Raw genomic sequence first — 22,593 nt, 5'->3', positions numbered from 1 at the left:
CCTGGAGAAGAGAAGGCTCTGGGGAGATCTTATTGAGGTCTTCCAGTACCTAAAGGGGGCCTACAGGAGAGCTGGGGAAGGACTTTTTACTAGGGCATGTAGCGATAGGACGAGGGGGAATGGCTTTAAACTGGAAGAGGGCAGGTTCAGATTGAACATTAGGAAGAAGTTTTTCACTTTGAGGGTGGTAAGGCACTGGAACAGGTTGCCCAGAGTGGTTGTTGAGGCCCCATCCCTGGAGGTGTTCAAAGCCAGGCTGGATGTGGCCTCAGGCAACCTGGTCTAGTGGGAGGTGTCCCTGCCTATGGCAGGGGGGTTGGAACTTGATGATCTTCAAGGTCCTTTCCAACCTAAACCATTCATGATTAAAAAAAAAAAAAACAAAACACAACAAAAAAAAAAAACACAAGAAAACAAAACATGGGCAATCTTTCAGTTTAATCTAGTTCCTTAATACCATATCAAGTGTAGAACAATCTCTGGTGAAAGAAATCCTTGGCACAAATGTTTTTGAGTCTACTATTTAATTTTAATGAATTACAGAGAATTTTACAAACAGAAATTGACACCAGAACTAAAAAAAAAAAAAAGTATAACCCTTAAAGACTGAATTCATTGCTTTAATGTTCATGCTAGGTGCTAGTGATTCCAGTATATGTTACTGTTTACTGAAGAAATCAATGCTGAATGCCATTAGCCTAGAAAATAGGAGGTTAGGACTTGTTACCTTGTGGACAGACTTCAGCATAGCTGCTTCCAGTTGAACCAGCCATTTTTCAACTTGACCTCTAGCTTCTGATGTTGAGATTGTCTCTATGAGTTCCACCGTCTCTCCTTCACTACTTTTGATGTGTGTAATATCCAATACATCAGTAAATTCCACTCTTGCAATTCCTTCAAAACACTTTTTCAAGTGAGGTTGTACTCTAGAAAACAAAACTGGTATTAAACAGCTTCTGACATTTTTTTCTGGACAATACTACCAAAGGAGATCTAATTTAAAAAAAAAAAATAATAATGTCCGAACAATTTACTTAGAATATAATTTTAAATTTGTTAAAAAAAAAGTTTATCATCAATAATTCTTGGGTACTACCCCTCACAAGATGCCTACCACAGTATTGTTTGAAGATCAATTTAAAGATGTAAAATATTACCTATAGCCTCTGTAACATGTAAACTAGTGAGGATAAACAAGTATTCTTTCTTTAACTGCGAATCTACCTACAGTACATAAAAGAAGGTTTACTAGTTTAGAAAGCAGAACTGAATTTAATTATCCATATTAGAAACTACTCTGCATTCACCTATCATAAAATCTAACCAAGTAAATACTTAATACCATAACCATCAGTAAGAAAAAAAAAGTTCTGGGTTCAGAGAAACAATATGACAAGACTATCTGCATGCACTATGAGTCACAAATACATCTATTAAATATTACCATACCGAGTAGGATCTTTGGTCTCTGAAAGAATCTCAAGGAGTTCATCATTAGATAAAAAAAAGAATCTGGGGAAGAAGAGGCGCTTCTTCTCTAGGTATTCATTAAGTCCCTTGAGAATCAGCTCCAGAAATTCATTGCATTTCCTCAGTTTTTCCAACATCTTGTCTATTATTACTACTGTCAGCACATGTTTGTCCTGGAAAAGAAATTATTCCAGATAAAAATGTTAATGCCGTCTCAAGTAAATCACCACACAGCACTGCAGGAAGCCTTAAGCAAAATGAATTTTTATTTAAAATTCAGCTTTACTCAAACCATTGTCAGGGTTACAATTTACTAACCATCTTCATTGCCAGGGTTCTCTGGAAAAGTAGTTAGGCAGTTGGCAATAAAGTAAATTTTTCAAAACATGAACTATTTTGAAAATAATTTTCAGAACCGGATCAATTCATCAAACAGCACAACTCCCATCATTCTATTGGAGCAACATTAATTTACATTGGCTATTCAATTGGATTATGTAATTAAGTAACGTGAACAATTAAAACATATTTTTATGACAACAATGCACTCACACATTTTAAGTGGTAATCTTCTATCAAAGTTCAATGCAAAAAAAATTATCTTTCCTTCCATATAAAATATATAAATATATGCACAAGATTATCAGTATTGAGATGGCAAAGTCATATGTAGGCAACACTGACACTTCAGTACTAACATTAACTAGTAATGCGATCTGAAAAAAGGTACTCTCTGATCCTAATATGTTTAACTAGCTAAATACATGTTTAAAGATTTTGGTAGCAAAACGTGAAAGTTATACTTGCTTTAAGAATATAAAAAAATGTATTTTTTTTTATTTTTACAATAGCACCTGAATAACACCTGTCAAGATACATTACTGGATAAACACTGGGTTTCTTATATTTATATACTGTGTAGATGCCAAAACATATAAAGATGCATAGTGCTTTCCAAATTAACCTCTCAATGTAAATGAATGTAAATGCTTAGAAAAACTACTGTATAAGACGAAAGTTATCTCAGTTAATACAAATACAAAAAAGTTCTTTCAAAACACCTGAAGGTTGTCAAGCTAAGAAGCTTTAAAGAACTATATTTGTCCAAACATCAGGTTCTAGTATTTAATAGACCTTATGACCAATTTATAGCCTAATCGTCATTACATTTTTTAATCTTGCTCACCAAGTATGGGGTTTTGGGAGCAAAATGAGACACACATTGAAAAGTAGGAAATCAAGCAGATTTATGACTGAGGAAGTCAAACCAAGCAAATGCTTCTACTCAGTTCTAGTATGGGCTTGGGTTTACCTGTCACTGAATTTATTCTAGTTTATTTATTCAGTTCTAGTTCAGGCCTGCGCCAGTATATTAACTGACCTGTTAACTGTGAACCGATTCAAACCCACTCATGCTGCAATAAATAATGTTCTGGAATGACAAAGTCCTGGCAAAAATATGGAGAGTGATAAATCCTAAGCCCCAGCTTCACTTCCCAAAGTCTGTGAATACAGCTTCTGCCATAGCTTCTCCTTTACCACCTAAATCAGACTGCATTTCCCAGGCAATCTGAATGGGGCCAGAATGACCAGAGGTGAGATGGAAATAGAGCTAACTGGAAATGTTATTCAATCCTTAGGTCCCTTCTGCTCTGCCCAGTGAGTCTGCACCTGTAAGCACACAGCACCAAACATGTATCCAGGATTAAAATAAAAAAAGACATAGGTATAGCCAACCATAAGAAACACCAAAGAGATCAACAGGAAGAATTTCAGACAAGTCAATCTACTGAGGGGTTATAAGAACTGCTGACAGTAATGACAAAGAATACTCCAATAATGGACAGCAGAAATCAAAGATGTACGCAGACTATTTCCACCAGGAAGAGTTTTGTCAAAGCCCATTAAAAATACAGAATGTCCCACTCAGAAAAGTCCTTACAGGTATTGCAGAATAGCACAGTCTCACAGAGCAGAAGCATGGGTGACTCCTGTTGCAAGATGAGAAGAGACAGGCTAGACTGCTGTGCAAAGCCCAGAGGGTGCAAAAGGTACCTCTGAGAAATAAATCCCTCACTGCTGTTCAGCTTCATTTTGGAGAGTTCAACAATAAATTACAAGTTCAGTTTCAGTTCAAAAACTCATAACGTTTTCAAATTATTTGCAACGTGTATTCAGACTTGGTTCAATTCCCTCCTGATGTTACACACATACTTCCAATCTACTGAAAAAATGCAGAATTGTATGTTTATCTAATTGATCTTCATGGGGGTGCACTTCCCTAATACCATAATCGTAGTGTTCCTTTGTACATGAAATACATTTACCTTTTGTTACTTGCCTCTTGGATCATACCAAATCAGAACAAACTGAATAACTACATATACTTTTCATGTATGTGTAGACAATTAAGCTGTCAGCATACAAACATAGTTCGTAATTAATTCTATAAAACAGTTTTTAATGCACAAACAACCACATAACTATACATTGTCAACAGAAAAAGGTTTTGTTCCCTTTCTTAGCATGTTTATTTTCAGCAAATAGAATAAGTGCAATTGGTAAGGCAAATCAAAGCTGTATTGCCAGTTTTATAAATGGGATTATTCCTGCTTGTTTTTTCTTGCATATGAGAAAAAGTCAGGAGAAAAAAATATTTGTGCTTCAACATAGATTTCCTATTTACAGTTCTGCTAAGGCTTGAAGAAAAAAGGGAATGACATCATTCTCAGTCATCCAAAACATTAGTGTAACTTATTTTGTCAGTGACACTGTCAGTGTCAATTAGGGGAAAAACTTTATCTAGAAAATAGTATAAACCAAGTGTATAAAAATAGCTTGAATACCCTATTAAAAGACCAGCATTAACTCTAGTTTCTAAATATAACTTGTTACATAACACAAGTTGCAGCCTGGGCTTTTTTTTTCTTGCCTTTTTTTTTTTCTTGCCTTTTTTTTTTTTTTTTTTTGCTTTCTTCACCACGAAGACAGAAAATCTTCCATACCCTAGATATTTTTTTTGGTTTTTATTTTATGGGAAGTGGATATTAAACCACTAAGTAATTTAACCCTCACTAATGTGTATTGCTTAAATTAGATATTGTAAATGGAGGAATAATAGATAATTATTCAAATTTGTGATGAAAAGCTAAGTATATAAAGGAATTTTATAATACAATGGCATACAAATGCAACAAAACATACAGACTGGGGAAGAGCATTTTTTTAAGCCACGAAACTGAAACATTGCATTTGCAGAAACAGAGTGCCATCTTCTGGAAAATAATGCCTACTTGTTTAGCCAAAAACAACTTTAGATTGTCAAATTTCTATTCTGGCATTTACATTCTCCTGTACAAACAAAAGATGATTCTTTTTTCTGCCAGTGATAACATACACCACATTCAAAAAACACTTTGTATCTGATTAGCACTGAATATCTGAATGGCAAGATTTTATCAGAACAGATCATTCAGCACACAATGTTCAGAAACATAATACTCAACAAAATTCTGAAATTCTTGGCTTTTTGTTTTTATGCAATTTCTTCCTCAAAATGAATACTATTGATTTCATAGCTCTATGGGATACATTCCTGATTTTCTTCTAAATCAGAAGAAAGAAAAGCAGAGAAAGGAGGGGGGAGGAGGGGGAGAGTATAAGACAGAGGGAGAAAAAGAGAGAGGGGGGGGGAGTAAGGGAGGGAGAAAGAATAAAAAATTAAAAATAACCTAATTTTTAAGTGATCAAGCTGAATTGCCAGGAAATGAAGCAAATGTTTCTTTTTGTATACTACACATTTTGTGTGTTTCTACACTAAGACCATATCTGCAACCTGAAAAGAACTCAGACAACAAGCTTTTGGACTGAGTGAAAATTTTAGCATTTGTCCTAATGACATAATGGATCTCTGAAATTTCTCCAAAGGCATGAGACAGATGAAGACAAAGCTTCTAACTTTTTCTTCAAAGGACAGTCTTATGTCCTTACCGTGGAAAACAGTGGACGTCATAAATCTTCACAAGTCTGTTGAACAGTTTTGTAAGCTCAGTTAAAAAAATACTTAAAAAGCAACATCCTATGAGAGATATCCTTGATATTAGGGAACTTTTTCAGAATGAATGCATTTTTCTCTAATCATTATGAGACTCATTAGAATTACATAATGCGATTACCAGAATTACTAGGTAATTGGTTAGCCCCTGAGGAACAGAATTTGGAGAACACGCATTCAGACCGTTGTTCACGGCACTGCTGAAGAACCAGTTTCAGATGTTACCTCTTCCCTTACTAGTACTACCTCTTTGATAGAAGCTCTTGCCCTCTCAGCAGAGTCAGCAGAAGAGATTGTAGGAGTGTTCTTCATCCAGTTAGGTTGGCAAATATAGCCAATCTAACCTGATCCAAGACTGAGACCATTTAACTACTGAAGCAAAGAGCATTCATATAATCTCATCAATTGATCCTAATAACAGTGCCAACTTCCAGAAAGGGTCAAATAAGAAGCAGATTGGCAAGACAGTAACATTTTGAACTGCCTTATGTACTGATTTATAGCAGATCAGAGTAGTAGTTTTGAAGCAAGTTAAATATCTAAACAATTTAGAGAGAGACATCTCTACCATTCGACATGCAAATAAACAGCATTTTTCAAAAGGAACAATCAGTGTAAAATTTCTTTGCTTCATGTCAATTGACCTACAGTGCGAGGATCATCATGTTATTTTCTTTTGTGTACTGCTTAATTTTAATCACCACAATGGCACACAGCCTATGAGAAGAGGTTGTGAGAGCTGGACTTGTTCAGCTTGGTGAAGCAGAAATTAAGGTAGAATTTAACTGTATCCAGCAACTACATGAAGGGCAACTGAAAAAAAAAAAAAAAAAACTCCAAAAAAACCCCAAAACAACAGAGCCAACAGCTTGAACATCAGGAAAAATTTATTCACTAAAAAAGGTACTGCAGCACTGAAGTCTCTGGAGGTAATCTGCAAGAAATCTCTGTCCTCAGAGGTTTTTGAAATTTGGCTAAACAAAGCTGTGGCTGACCTGATGCAGTGTTGGCCACAGTTCTACTATTAGAAAGAAGTTAGCCTAACTGAACTCCAGTGGCCCCTCCCAATCAATGCTTCTATGCGAAACAGTTCTGCAAAATAACTTTTAAAAAAATCTAAGAAGGGTGGTAAGATGAAACAGAAAACAGATTACTGTGTTATCAGAGTAATTATTTTTTTGGTACATACTGTAAATTCACTCTATATTCTTAAGACAGTGGTACTTACCTGAAAAACTGACTTCATTAAGTCTTTCCATGTCTTAACCACAGTACTGAATCGTCTGCTTTCCTCCGGCATCTGAGCCATGATGTCAGGAGAACTGAAAATTGGCTCCAAATAAAGCCAAGTAGCCTGAACCTTCAGCCATTCATCCAGGATCTCCTGTACCAACAACAGCTTTCCTTCCCATTCCCTATTAAATAGCATTAGTTCAAATACATTAATTGATACTTCTGGTAAAACATTTCCAGCAGACTGGATTGCTTTTTGGCAATTTGCATATTCAGCAGCAAGTGCAACAGGGTATAAGTTTTAAGATTTCAGTAGAATATCATATTCACCTAGCCGAATTTCCTGCATAACAAAGTCCAAATTAATTTCTGCAACCGGATCATCTGTAAGGTTGATTGTAGGATTTCATGAACTAGGTTAATGCAATAAATAGACTAACAGTATCAGTGAATAAACGTAGCACACACTTTAGCATGTAATAATATCTGTGGACAAATTCACTTCAATTCAGCATGTAATCTGGTTTATGGCAATACAACAAAGCCCAGACTACTATTTCCAACTGTTTGCTAGGATAAACAGGCTGAGATGACAAAAGACACGACAGTAACCTAAACTATTAAAGCAAAAATATGTAGACATTGTCCTAAAAAGACACGCGGTCTTAATCAAAACATTTAATGTAGTAGAGTAAATAAGTCGAATGGTTAGGTCACATTATATTTCTGACTGCAAATTCCAAATGCGGATGTTGAACCCATTTGTCTGACAGATTAAAGATTCCTTCAATAGTACTGCACACCACTGTGGGTACACAATATTATAATTCAATAGTTATTCAGTCTTTCATTTTGATAGCCAAAAGTTCGAGATCCTTTAGTCTGTACTTGTTTCTAAGTCTCCTCAATTTTTCTGTATCATTTTAAAACAACTAACACCACCATTTGACACTTCTTACTTTCTCACCAATATCAGACAGGTGTGATGTTATCAGTTCTCCAATTTCATTAGTATTTCTAATTCACTGACATAAGCAATTTGCAAAAACATATCAAAATAAAATGCTATTTATAATCCTGTAACAAGAACATATATTTTTCTTTCCTGTATAGAAAAAGTGAGAATAATTTTTTACAACTCTCATACCACTGGGCAGTACAGATAAAATTACTATAAAAAGGGCATGCTGTTAAAATATACATTCTATAAATGAACTATGGCAATAATCTCAACAGGACACTCGTACATGGGCTGCACCGAGTTCAGTAAAGCAATATATGTGAAAACATATATTCATTTACCTGCCACAGACTCTAAACAACAGACAGCTTTGCTTGCATGCACCTTCTTGTCCTGGTTTGAGGTAAACCAGGACCAATTTTGTTCAGTAACTTTACTTTTTAGCTACCCCTCTTTAACTACTGAAATTAACAGCATATTGTGCAGACACTGTTTGCTCTCAGAGTGATAAGACCTACGTTTATAGTTGATGCCCAGGCATGGAATGCAGAGAGGCTCTTGCTTATACTTAATGCTATAACAACCAAGGCAGCTAACTTGTTACTTGCCCCGTTGGAGGGTCAGAAGCAGAAGAGCACAGAGAGGTCCCCCCTGCGGGGAGAAGCAGAGAGGACAGGTGACCCAAAACTGACCAACAGGGTATTCTACCCCATCTGCCCCATGCTCAGTATAAAAGCTGAGGGATCAAAGGGTCAGCTCTCTTTCTTCAATGGCCAGCGTCTGAGAAGGACTCTGTCTGTTTGACTGCCTTTGATCCTGAATCTAGATCCAGAATCCAGTTCCCATCCATTGCTGAGTCCAGTCAGGGACTTCCCCAGTGCCAGACAGTGATGTGACTGGCATCCTGGGAGCTTGATACAATTTAGTATTTATTTCATTATTTCCTTTTTATTTTGTTATTAATATTTCATTAAAGTAGTTTCATTCATTCTAAACTCGTAAGTCTCTCTCATCTGCCTCTGTCTTTGAAAAGAGGTGGGGGATAGTATCTGTCGATTGCCCAGTGGCCGGTTCAGCCCAAACGACCACACCTCTTCTACCCAAAGTCCCTCTTCCATCTTTTAGGTATTGGTACCTCATTTCTGGTGATTTTGCTTCTACCAATAGTAGAGAAAATCACATCTTTCCAAGAGGAAAGTTAGGCAGGTCAGATAATTCACTTACACCAAAAATACACAAAAATGAAGATGAAGAATTTGGAATAACCTCTGGCAGCAATCCAGAATTCTACATGCTTTGTTAGGTTATTAAGAAAGCCACCATTGTGTAATCGCCTAGATCTCAAAGAGAGAAGTAATGGTAATACCTTGTATTATTACAAATGCTGTCAGTCACCAAAATCTCTGATGAAATTACTATGGTGTGCTTACTCTTTCTGAATAGGCAAACCCTACCATTTTACATTAATACAGAAGGAACTCTTATACTACAGTACAGTAGTAATTAGAGAATTAATACTTACTGGAATGTATATATATGTATATGTATGTATTCATATTTATTGACTATGTGCAGAAACCTGAAATATCATTTTTGCAGGTTAATGGGAGTTTGGAGGTACTTGCGTAGCTAGATAATTATAGCCAAACTATGGATGAAAGTTTTTTAGTTTTCCACGATATGGCTATGTTTGGGGGATTTAAGAAGCAAGTAAAGTATTTATTGAGGAATGAGGCAAAACTAAGTTTTGGAATTTAATTTTCTGCACTAGTAAAAAAAAATCTTTCATCACCTCCCTGAAATTTGTCTTGTTTTCATTTTCTTCCTCTCCCTTACATAAACCATAACAGTTTTAAATGTTGAAGAGCTAAAAGATTCAGTAGCTTTGTAATTTAGGTAGAAAGTTTAGACTACATTCTCTTAGCCTACAAGCTTTCCATCTACACCTCAGATATGTTTTATGTGGTAAACAAAGGTAATGTTGTCATGCATCTTGTATTTTAATTACTAGTGAGCATTAAAAAGATTTAGCAAGCTCTCCGACACATTAGCACTTCACATATCGTTAATTAAAAGTAAAAATCAGCTTTAGGGGATTAAATAGCATGTAGCTGACATGAAACAAAAGCTTTAGACCTTTAAAATGAGATTAATTCACTGCTTAAGGAGGATAAACAAAAGCATGTGAAGTCCCTATGCTTTAGATTAAGCAGAAGAGATTTTTCATTTGCTAACATTACTTAGTGACTTTCTATTAGAAAAAAAAATTACCTTATTCTCTTTTCATAATGCTTAATGAACGGAGATCCTCTCATAGTCTGAGTTTTGACAATGTGGTCATCCAATAACATCTGAATATCATCTACAGATGACAAAATATGGGTTCCTGTTTCTCTATAGGCAAGAAGAGTGAACTCCATTTGATCCCATTCAGAAATCATTTTTGTTAAAGCTTTCTCAAGTGAATGTTCTTTGCTGGCTGTTTCACCGATGGCCTCAAACTTTTCTAGGAATGGTTCAAGATGCAAGTTAATATACGACAAGACATTTGAGTCTTCAGAAGGAAACAGCGGTAAACCAGCAATTTTTGACATTTCTTCCCAGTGCCTTTCTTGCAAACCAGGATTGCAAATCACCTGTATTAGAGGAATGTGGCATTTGAATTCCTCTACTTTTGATTTGACCTGTCTTGTTATTGCTAATGCATTTGGAGAACTGTGGAAAGCTTTTTCTAGTTTATACAGTCCATGCCAGTAGTTTCCTATATCTACCTCTACTTTGTCTGGATTCACTTCTGTAAATGATCCCTCTGTCCAGTCTTTGTGTTTTCTATTGAATTCAACAGCCATATCATACAGATGAAGATACGGAGTAAGAGTATTCCGGATGGTTTTATGCTGAGGGTACTGAGACACTGGCCATCCAAAGGACTCTTCTTCTGAATTAAACTGATCAATCTGTAGAGACATAAGCGAGGTCTGAAATACAAAGTTGTCCATGATACCAGGTCCTTGCCACAGGGATTAGAGAGGTATTTCTCGTGCCTTCAACAACCTTCAAATTAAGTTTTGAGTTACCAAACCAGCCTATTATATAACTGCTGCCACTGACGGCAGTTAAAGCAATCTTTAACAGTAACAGCTCAGCATTCATGCTAGTGAATAGAGGAATATACTTAGAGGTTTAAAATGGTACCTGGGCATTCCTCTATAACTTGCATTACCATGGAGTCTTTAACAGACGGGACGTAATGCTGAACATCAGGAATTGCACTTTCGAGAACACAAAAGTATAATTTCTATGCAAACCTACATAAACTTAATCCACTCTTTCACTATGCAAAAATGCTGACATGTTAACTCAAGACCACATAGTAACAAATTATTGTGCTCATTGGATTTGCAGTTGAAGTCGCAAATCATGTAAAAACATTTCATAGCTGAATTAAGAACCATTTTGCCACAGCTCAGTAACTGCATTACTGAGCAAACTGTTGATTCTGAAAATACAAAGATTAACAATTTATACTATTGAACTAGTTTAGACTATAATCTGTACCTTATCAGAAGCAAGATCCAATTTTGTCTTTAACGTTTGAGCTTTCTTCAAATACCTGTTGACTTCCTCAATATCTCCAAATGTGCTGAATTCTTCAACCTGCTTAGAGTAGCTTTTCAGTTCCTCAACAAATTGTTCACAACGTATCTAAACATCGAGCAAACATATATTCATTTTAAAAAGTCACAATAAATTTCTGTAAAAAGAAGGAATAACTATTCTGATTTGCTACAGTAACACACTTTATACTTGCAGAAAATCCAAGGCATCCAACAGATTTGCACATGACTACCTATTCCACCCAAATTACAGAATTTGCCCTGAACCCTACTGTTACCTGCAGTGACTTACTGGGCTAACTGACAGATGTGACATAGGGTTCTATGTCATAGGATACAATTGGACATAAGAATTTCTGCTTTCTGTGATGGATATAGTCTGCAGGCTCATAATAGAAAGCCAAATTCAAATGCCTAGTATACCTCAAAATAAAATAGAATAATAGGAATAATCACATGGCAGACAAAACTAAAATATGCTATTCAAAATCAGTAGCTGAAGGATTTTTTAAATGTCATTACAAACCTTAAGACCATCTTGAAATTGATCTGTTTTTTCTTTAATTATTTTTCTGTGCTCTTCAAAGATATCTGGCATTCGTGCATACCATTGAAAAACATTACTGTTCAGTCGAATGTCTGCTGGTGAAAAGCTGACACATTCTATCAGGAATGCAACACGATTTACAGCATCTGCTAATTTCTGCTCCAATTCAAGCATGTTACATGTTTCCACTTTCTGCATAGAGGTCTGGGGAATAGAAATTTTTTATGTCATTTAATACCAAAATAATGCCTGAAGTAGTTAATACTTAACTTTAAAAGCTTTTTTTTTTTTTACAAGCAAAATTAAATAGAATTAGAAATAAATAAGCTGAAAAGGTGCTTATTTGGAACAGTATAGTATTAGCTATTTTTACAGCATGTAACTTCTTAATACAACTGCCCTCCTAGCTATTTTATTGAACAAAATTCAAAAGAATGGGTGAAGCTGTATGCACAAAGGTTTGGACTAATAAAAGCCAGTCCAGACATCCTGTTGTAAGTGTTGCAGGTTTGGGAAAGAAAGCGTGGTGCTACCAAGGAAAAAATAGTAAAATACCTACAGGAGAAAAGAAGGACACATTTCAGAAAGGTAGGCATTGGATGGCCCATTGTAAGATTAGGTCTTCCCTAGCAGTAAAAATATAAGGAATACATACAGCCACTGTACTGCTCATTGTGATAAAAATAAAAATTACACTATTCTTTCAGATCTCAAGAATTGGCAGCAAACTGTGTTGCTACACATAGCATTCTATATGGTACTCTTAACAGAACAGCAACACAGCCCAGTTTAAACAATAATCTATAACAAAGCACTCCAGAAGTCTCTTAAAAGAAAAAAAGCTGTATTAGTAAAAATGTTGGCCCATTGGACAGATCAATAGTATACCAGTATATATAAATATTACTTGATATCCATCAATTGAAAATATAGAAAAATTTAGTATGATGACACAACATGATATCACTGGAAACATTTTTAGGTAGAGATAAATTGTCCAGTAAATCTACACTTCTGCTCTTCCAACAGCAGTTTCTATGCTTTAAAATATACTCATTGCTATGGACCTACAGAACATTTGGCTATTAAAAGAATACTTCAAAGACAGAAATGAGATGGAAGAAATATTAGAAAGGGCTTGATGCTGGTACAATATTACATACATGACTACATGCAATTTGTTTATTCTCCAACACAAAATTATAGCATAACATGTATGCGTTTTAAAGGCACCATATTCTCAGACAGCACAAAGTTCAACTTTAAACATTTTACTTGAAAAAATTACTCCAGTTATATCCTACGTTAAACTTCACTGTAGCAAAAGTTCAGACATCCAATTTATTTTATGCAAACACCTGTATTTCATACATTTAATATTGGGCACATACATCAGAACTCTGCTCAACAGCAAGAGACTAAGACACGTTACACTTCAAGCATGAACGTAAGTGCTTCACTGAGCCTGAGTACATCAAAGAAACAGCAGGGTTTTGATTACAGAAGTGGTATTTGTAAGTGAGGAGATGGGATTTTACAGTTACCAGACTGCAAACCCTACATCTTCTAAATTTTAAATGATCATTCAACAAAGGATATAAAGGCAAAATTACTTCATACAACTTGCCAATGAGTGCTTTTTAAAGTTTTTTTGTGAAGAATTAAATACATATTAAAATTCTCTACATCTCAGGTTTCAACTCTTTGATTAGTTTAGGATATTGGCAATGGATATTGAGTCTTCCACATCTAATTCGACTGCTTGAATTTCATTTAGGAGAATCAAGAGATATTCAGTGTTTCACTACGCTATCTGTTCAGAAGCCTGAATAACATGCAGTTTAAATTTAATTCTACTGGCATGTTGCCCACAATACAGGAATTGTTATCTGCTTAGACTAGCTAGATGGGGATAGAAATAAAAACATGCACTTATTCCAAGCCATTATATATGAACGCTTTGCTTCATGAAAATCAGTGACAAAACTTCTAGGTAATACTTATATTACTAACAGGCTCAATCAGCATTCCAGCCAGCCACATGCTTGCTAGCATGCTCCCCTACAGCAGTGGTCTCCAAACTTTCTAGAACACACATCCTTATCACTAAGAAATTTTTGAGAATGGACCCCCAGTATATGTATATTTATTTACAGATTATGCAAACATACCACCATACTAACATATTATTTACACATTAAAACATGCACAAAACCCATAAAATAAAAAATTATTAACTGAAGATGAAATAAACAATATTTTAAGGAATTTTTACTCATTAATTTTAAATAAATATTTTTGCTTTCACTAATATTATTAATATTAACATTTTTTAGCGAGAGCAATGTGATTGAATATGCTTCATTAATCTTGATTTAATGCTTTGAGATTCAGAGATTCAAAGGTCTGGTTCTAAGTTCAGTTTATTTCAATACCTTTTTTTAATGGCCATCATAGCCTAAAAAAAAAACCCTCAAAGATACGCAGATCCAAAAATAATTGCATCATTGGCTGCGCTTAATAATATCTTAAGTCTTGATCCTATCCACTAATTATGCAAAGGTTTTTGTTGAAATTCATCTAGTAAATTTCCATCTTCCCTGATGTCACTCAGTTATTCTTGCAAACTAACTGGAAGGTCTTGCATTTTTGCATTTTTAACAAATGCATTCAAAACCCACTGAAATACAAGAGTTTTCTGGGAGGCAACATCACATATTTTTCAGCAACAAAATCATACAACAATGGAAACATTTCCAAACACCCATTTTCAAAATGCTGCCTCCATAGTGTGATTTTCTTTTGAAAAGCAGTTAGTTTCTCACTCATTCTTAAAGATGTCACCTTTACCTTGAAGGACAGATTAAGTGTCAATATTTTACCAAGGTAGCATAATAGTGACAGCCATTTTTCATCACAGAAAAGATCATCAAAGTTTAGAATACTTGTCTTTTTGTAAAAGAAAAATGCATCTCTCATCTTGAAGTTTGACAACTCTTTTTAAAACAATTTGCTGCAAGGTAACCAGCAAACCTCTGTGTGTTACAAAAAATTTTCATGGTCACACCCCGTCTCAATATAAACTATTCTGAAGATTCTACTATTTAAAGATCTTGGTTTATAACATTTATCGTATTGATGATATCCTGTAGAACTTTGTGCACTTCTGGCTCCAACATCTTTGCTGCCATAGTATGCTTACGAATGATGCAACGAATGAATTTCACCTATGCTGCTATCTCTGTAACCTTACCCTGGAATCCTTTTTTTATTCTAGTCAAAGAAGCCACTCCATCAGTGGTTGTGCTTGAACAGTTTCTCCATAAAGCATTGTTTTTATTAAAGAAAACATTTACTGTTGAGAATATATTTTCTCCAATAAAGCTTTCCTTTAGTGGCTCAGAAAAATGTAGTTCATCATGTATTTCATTATTAAAACAGAATCCAGCAAATACCATTATCTGAGATATGTTAAACATCTTTACTTTCATCCAGCTCTATAGTAAATCTCCCACACTGCATAACTTGTTCTAATACTTGTTTCTACAAATCTTCAGCAATGTTTTCCATGTGCCTTCCAACAGTATTTGCTGACAAAGAAATGCATTTTAGTTTATCATCAATTGTTTTTCGTGTATTATTTCAGCCATTTTTACCATAGTAGGAAGAACTAGTGTTTCCCAATTGGTCTGTGGCTTTTTCTCTTTCACTGTTAAATAAGAGGAGACTTCTGGGTCTTCTAAGCATGGATCGTTGCATTTTGTAGAGACCAAGTATCACGTGACTTGAAACTTCATCGAAAAAACTGTAGAGGTTTCCCTTCATGATCTGGATGCTTAGTTTTTATGTGTCTTGCTAAGTGTGATGTTTTCATACTATCATTAACTAGTATCTCAAGGCACAACAGTCATTTCAGACAAGGTTCATCATTAACGATAATGGATGTAAATTCGTATTTTGAATGTTCTTCCTGATAATTTTGAAATTTTTTGGCCAACTTGTCACATCCGATTAGACCATCATTATTTTTACCTTGTAATGTGGATGATGAAGAGCTTGCACTATGAGCAGAAGTGTCAGCTCTGCCATTTGCTTGATGACCACTTGTGCTCGCATTATTGGTGTTATCTTGAATTTGCAGCTTCTTTGAGGGAATCTTTTTAAGCCACTTGCCCATTTTTTAAGGATTAGGTTAGTTAAAACTAGATAACATAATACGTAAATCTGGGCCCACGAACTGCAATACATAGTAACATGCTGAAAGCAAGCGAACAAGTGAGGGTGCCACTGTGAATCCCCTCCGCATTGTGGAATACCCGCTCTTTCCTCAGGACACCTCATACACGTACGTGATGCAGGACCCTCTGACATACAGACTGAGTGAGGGCACTAGGGTCAAAATGTACATTAAATACCGGTAAAGCTTAATTTCTTTCTCACTTTCTTTAGATAAAAATAAACACTGTTTCCTTCACATACTTCAATGAGTCATCTTGTGCATCCCCAGGCCACCCCCTCCCTTTTGAGACAGCTGCCACACAGGGTTTTGGTCCATGCCAACCGGCATTCTTGCCAATAATGCTACTGTACAGGGCAAGTGACAGAAGAGACAAAGGACTGTTCCAAACAGACAGTCTGGTTGCACCCATGATGTTTTGGTGGGGAAAAGAGTTGAGCTGTATGTATGAGAGCCAGGCTACGACGTTTAGCCTCACACTCAAAGACTTGTCCTTTTCTATTTTGTAATATGGATACAGCACCAGTGACAAGGCCAGAATCATACCTGTAAAGGAGACAACTTGCATATGCTACTGCTTAAGAGCAGAGCAATAGTATTGGTAATTACTTCTTGCCGGGACTCATAAAAAAAGAAGAGAGTACCTTAAGTTCCATTAGTTCCTGTGTGTTAGACGGGGTAGTAAGGGCTTTTTCTGATATTCTCTCAAACTCATCACATAGTCTGAAAAATACGTAAAATGAGTTTGGCATGCATGTTTTGTTTTTATCATCATTGGACAAATCACATACATTTATAACAGCAAAAATGAGATCAACATATCTTTTAAGGATTAAAAAAAATTCAACAGTGGAAGTAAAATTAAGTACATTTCAATACACATTTTCAGTTTGAGAGTTACCTCACATTTATGTCTTGATGATCTTTGAACATTTTGGAAATAACCTTTTCACAAATATTATCTGCTCTCTTTACCAAAGCGCTTATTAATTCATCACAATGCAATTCAAACATTCCTAGACGAAGATACTGCAATACAAACATAACAGTTGTCAGAACACTGAATAGCTTTTACCTATTTTTTCCCACTGTCTTAAGCAGAATGTCAGGGATCTCCCCTAGGAATTTAGTTAAATCATAAAACGCTTTTAAAACTTTCTAGTGAAGAAGGGAAAGAAAAGGCTATAGTTGGTGAATAACTGTTCTTTTGTATATGCATATTAAATTTTGTATAAATCTTACTTCTATCACTTTTTACCTTGACAAATAATCTACTTCCTGAAAAAGGAAGGGCATCTACTCTCTGTAGCAGTGAATGTTGTCTGGTGAAATTAGAGAGTTTGAGATGCATCTAAAATGCAGTAATCTTGCTTTACTGTTAGAGACACGTGACATTCCTTATGATTAAAAAGGGACTTTGCTTCCCAGTGAGTCTCCAAATCCAATGCTTTCTTTGACTAGCAGGCAAGTGAGCTTGACTTTCACACGCAAAAGATCTCATGACAGGCCTTTAAGTACTAGTTTCTCCAGAACTTAGATTTGCACTGAATACTAGGAGAAAAAAAATTAAGGAAAAACAATTTAGCCTTCTGAGTTCTTTTGCAGAATGGACAGACAAAGGAGTCTCACCACAGAATCCCCTTATAGGGACCAAAAAAAAAAAAAAAAAAAGGCATTAATGTTAAGAATCCTCTCTCTGCCTTAGATTCTTGGAAGCAATTTGGAGATGGCTGGACCCACATTCTCTTACACCTTCACATGTAAGAAGAGCATACTCTGAATGCCTTTGGAAGTCAATTTCTAGCAAAATACAAATTCTAGCAAAATACAATTTTGTATTCTACAAAATACAATTTCTAGCAAAAATAAACAAGGCTCATTTAAGTACAGCAAATACACCTCAGAAATGCTAACCTTGAAAAACTTTTTCTGAAAAAAAATAATTTATTTCACTTTAATGATCTCACAGCTAATTATCATCACCTTTGACTTAGAACATTCTTAGTACAAAATCAACATTAAAATGATATTTACATCTCTTCAGGAATATTATTATAATTTACCTTCCTAGAAGTGCATTTTATTTCCTTAGCAAGCTTTTGGTACTTTATAATTTCTATTTTCATTTCTTCAAAGGTATGTTCCTCTGTCAGGAATTGATCAATATCTTGTTCAGCTTTTTTGTTTATGAGGAAGCTGTACTTATCATACAGCTTGAGATGTTCCACAGGTGCAGCACTTTCTTTGATAATTTCTTCTCTGATCCTTTTCTTATGTTCATCCAAGATCTCATCTAGGATAACAGGCTTCAAGACAGTTGATGAGGACTCACTTTTTGGCTTTGAAAGAAAAAAAAATAACACAAAACCCCATATTTTCAAATTACAGTCATGTCTATAGCTCAGTTATGTCATGTTCATTCAGAAACTCAGAAGTCCACCCAAAACAATCCTATCAACCATTTTATATTTAATCTACATGGATTTTATTTTTCCTGAACCACAGCCACAACTTCAATTTTCCTATCAACTGATGAATCTATAACATTAGAAATATGGAAAGCACTTTCCTGCAACTCCCCAGATGATCTAAAGCCTTGGTCTTGTGCATTCAGACATGCTTAAGATGCTTCTTTTAATTTGTCTTTTCACAGGATATTGATTAGTGCTTTTACAAAGCATAACAAACTACTCAGGTTTCTGCTTGGTGATGTGTTCAAGCATATTAACAAAAAAAGTTGAGGGCTAGTATCTTTATTTAAAATTCAAGTTGGTGGTAAACAGAAAGGGCAACAGAATGTCCAAATGATATTCCTTCAGGAAAAAAGAAATGTTCACCTTCCACAGCTCTCTGGAAAATTATCAAGAGGCACCACAGGGCATTACTTCCACTCTCTCTATATTAAAAATTAAGACTGCTACGCTGAAAGTAACATGCGATTCTAAACCAAGTAGATACTTTTTAAATTTTATTACTTCACAAAATGTTTTTTACTTAACCTGGACTGTTTCCTGTTTGACTTAACATTTTAATCTGATTGAATGCATAAAACAACTAAAATATAAACCGCTTAAAAATTATGGATTTTTTTTAAAGGATAGTCTACTCAAAAGATTTTATATTAAAAAAGACAGTACCCTTTCCAGTATCAAAATAGACCGTATTTTCCAGGGTATTGCAGAAGTGTGTTTAAAATTTAAATGCATCCATTTTTTTTGTACCGTATTTGTAGTAGCTGTTACATAAAATAACTCATAAACTAGTCTATTCTTGACTTTTTATTTGGTTAGAGAACAGTCATCAGGCCTTTTATTAATATAATTTAATTATTTCAAAGTGCTCCATATATCCTGAAAGAGTATTATAATATTACGATGTGAGTTCTGACAATTGGGCTATTCATTAAAATACCTAGGAACTAAATGTAACAACAATATGATAAAACAAAACCCATGAGGATTATAATTTCTTACCCACTCCAAAAATAATTTGGTCTCAACTCTCGGTATATCACTGACAGCTTGAATCATAACAGTATAAACATTCAATAATATATCCTCGTAGTCATTAAAATCAGGTTCAAATTTAATACCATCATTCTCAAGGATTAGCCTCAGAATAAAACCTGGGTGTTTGTAAACCTGGACCGATTTCTAACACACACAAAAAAAAAGCAAAGTAAAATATTAGTTAGCCTAATTCATGCACAAAAAGTCAAAGGATCATTAAAGATTACTCCAGCATATGCATTTTAAATTGTCAGGACTTTAATTGCAAATGACGTGCCATAATCCTAGCCAAAATACTTGTGGAAGTAGGAAGTGTGTCTCTGATAAAATTCACATAAATTGATGTTCATTAAGATGAAACACAGGCACAAGACGCATCCTCTATACACCAGGCAACAACTTCTATAAAGTTGTTTGCATAGGCTGAGGCAGAGTAGCTTTACAGTAATAGCCCTCACAAGTGTAGCAATACATGAATTACTATGTGTACAGCAGTACACATATTCATCATCTGGAGCAGTCACTATGAATCTACTAACCCTAAAGAAAAAAAAAAGTGTTACTTCCAATTTTATTTGCTAAACAAGAATCTGATCCATAAAAACTAATCTGAATACTATGAGGGTTATATTTGCAGTATGGATTCCCATGTATTCCAGTAGGAAAATTTGTATATGCTTTTGTCCTTGGTGGCGTAATATGATTTTTCATCATATCTTTAATCTGGATCAGATATCTCTTAACTTTCCCACATCTGCTAACATATTCTAACTGCACTAAAATTTAATTAGGAAACATAAGGAAGCATTTTATCACTACCAGGTAGCAGAGGACCACCACTAGGAAGGATAAGATTAGAAAATACGTACCTATTACTAATAATAACAGAAAATAGTACTGTAGACATCAAAGGTCACTTAACTCAGAAGTATACAAAGCAATTACAGGGAAGTAGGAATGAAAAATATATACTCTGCTTCCACAACACAATTCCTTACTTCCTTACATTCTCTGCATGTCTTTTCATCAATGTTACCTGGAACCAGATTTCTGTGGATATCTGATGGTAAGGCTGTATTAACAAAAAGCTGAACTAAGATCCAGTTGCACTCCAAGACATGAAACATCAACGAGAAATATTTACCTCTACAATAGACATTATGTGAGTGCAAAAGAGAAACTCCTCCTTTCTTACTTTTTTCCCCCCAAAGAACTATTCTGCCAAAGCATGTAGTAGACACCTACTAATGGCAGAGAGAAGATAAGACTCCCCACAGATGGGTATTATGGAGAGAGCACTAGTGCAAGATGCAAATGGCCTTTATATTAATGAATTTCTACTGTATGTCTAACTGACTGCAGTGTGTTCTTGAGGATATCATATTTATAATGTGTTGATATTTCCCTTCTTACATGATTAAAAAAAGTAATTTTAAAACTACTTACTAAATAATGCATTCCTAAAATACTATTCCTTTTTTTCCAGAAAGCACCTGCCACTTGACTTCATACTTTTTTTCCCATTATTTTTTTCAAAAGAAGCAAAATAAGCAGGAAACAAATTTATGTACACAAATAAACAATGCTGGTAGTGGGTGTGTGAAAGACTACTTACTGCAGGTTGAACAATTAAATCTGTAAAGTCTTGAATTGAATGTAAAAGTAAATGTTGCAGTTGATGAGTCATTAAAGCGGCAGCACAACCGAAGAAAGACTCTAATTTAGTGATGCTGGCGCTGCTGGGTACCTGTTTTCGTTTATTACCTTGGTAAAAGATTTTCTGCACCTCTGGAAACCACCTTAAAAGAATACAATATTTTTATATTTTTCAAGTGATTAGCATTAATAAACCTCTGGTTTTAAGTTAATTGCTATAAATGCTTATATTAAACGCAGTCAAAAGATGCTGCAGTATACTTGGAAAAATATAGATTAACTTAAGTATGTTATATGGTAGTGTTGTCTTTAAGTTCTAAGGAATCTTGACTCTGAAAATGTTATCTATTATTATGGAAGCATGCTTAAAATATAAGATATTATGATAAACAGATATGCTATCTTGCTCTGGTCTCCTATTTCTCAGGCCAGAAAGGCTTCACAGGCAGAACACTTAAGTCCCAGAGGTTGTACAGTTTGTTATGCATCCTTGTAACCTCAGTAGATGTTAAGACACGAAAGCAATCCAACGGGAATTCTGCCCAGTTGCCCTTAACCAAATTGAAATTAGCTCTGGCATTGCTGGGAAATAGGAAGACAGAAAGCACAGAAATGTGCAGCAGAAAGGTATCCTCAGCATCAGGAAGAAATATATCCAAAAATGGTAAAGGTAATACATAATAGAATCATACACAAGTACAGAAATAAAACCTTCAAGGTTAACAGAATGAAAAAACAAGTATTTGAGACTATTCAATTAAAACCTGAACTAATAAAAAAGCAGTAACACATAACTGCAGGAATCAAGCATTATTGGTTAAAGACAGACCAGATGCATACAAACAATTCAGTTTGGCCGCAAACACCTAAAAAAGACCTAGCAATTTTGATGCTTTATTTGAAAACTTAACTGCAGCATACTGAGTGCACTGCCAAGAAAACTGCCTTTCTTCTTTTAAAATATCTCAGACTGAATATACAAACATTATGATATCTAAATATTTTACTGTTGAAAATCTTGATCATAATCTCTAAAGTCAACGGATCTCATTAATACAACATTTTTCACATAACTCTGCTCTCAGAAACAGTTTCAAAACAGAGAATATACAAACTGAAATTCCAAAATCATCAACAGATGTTCTACAGAGATACTGTTACTGAGGCAATACTATAGTAATATTCCTATAACTGAGACACAGTGTGTGAAGTAGGGGTGAGGCAAGTCTTATTATATAATAAAATTTATATCACAGTTTATATTCTAAAATGTCATAAATTGACAGTAGCAACATTGTGTTTTCTCATT

The 22,593-nt window shown here is 34.9% G+C and overlaps 1 protein-coding gene across 1 annotated transcript in view; it reads right to left on the bottom strand.

Moving 5' to 3' along the window:
* Positions 1–22,593, bottom strand: part of DNAH7 (dynein axonemal heavy chain 7) — a gene marked incomplete at its 5' end in the record, with an annotated part of 117,347 nt that overhangs the window by 81,041 nt on the left and 13,713 nt on the right. The window contains 11 exons of the mRNA XM_082483985.1: positions 728–926; positions 1,450–1,643; positions 6,753–6,939; positions 9,990–10,675; positions 11,277–11,423; positions 11,862–12,086; positions 16,764–16,842; positions 17,021–17,148; positions 18,183–18,458; positions 19,593–19,772; positions 21,244–21,427. Of these exons, the coding sequence (XP_082340111.1) occupies positions 728–926; positions 1,450–1,643; positions 6,753–6,939; positions 9,990–10,675; positions 11,277–11,423; positions 11,862–12,086; positions 16,764–16,842; positions 17,021–17,148; positions 18,183–18,458; positions 19,593–19,772; positions 21,244–21,427 (2,485 nt within the window). The remainder of the gene's footprint in view (positions 1–727; positions 927–1,449; positions 1,644–6,752; positions 6,940–9,989; positions 10,676–11,276; positions 11,424–11,861; positions 12,087–16,763; positions 16,843–17,020; positions 17,149–18,182; positions 18,459–19,592; positions 19,773–21,243; positions 21,428–22,593) is intronic.

This window comes from Vanellus vanellus (assembly GCF_965231255.1).
Source record: "Vanellus vanellus genome assembly, chromosome: 5".
Taxonomy (NCBI): domain Eukaryota; kingdom Metazoa; phylum Chordata; class Aves; order Charadriiformes; family Charadriidae; genus Vanellus; species Vanellus vanellus.
Note: the sequence above shows the minus strand (reverse complement) of the source record. Positions and strands in the feature narration are given on the sequence as shown.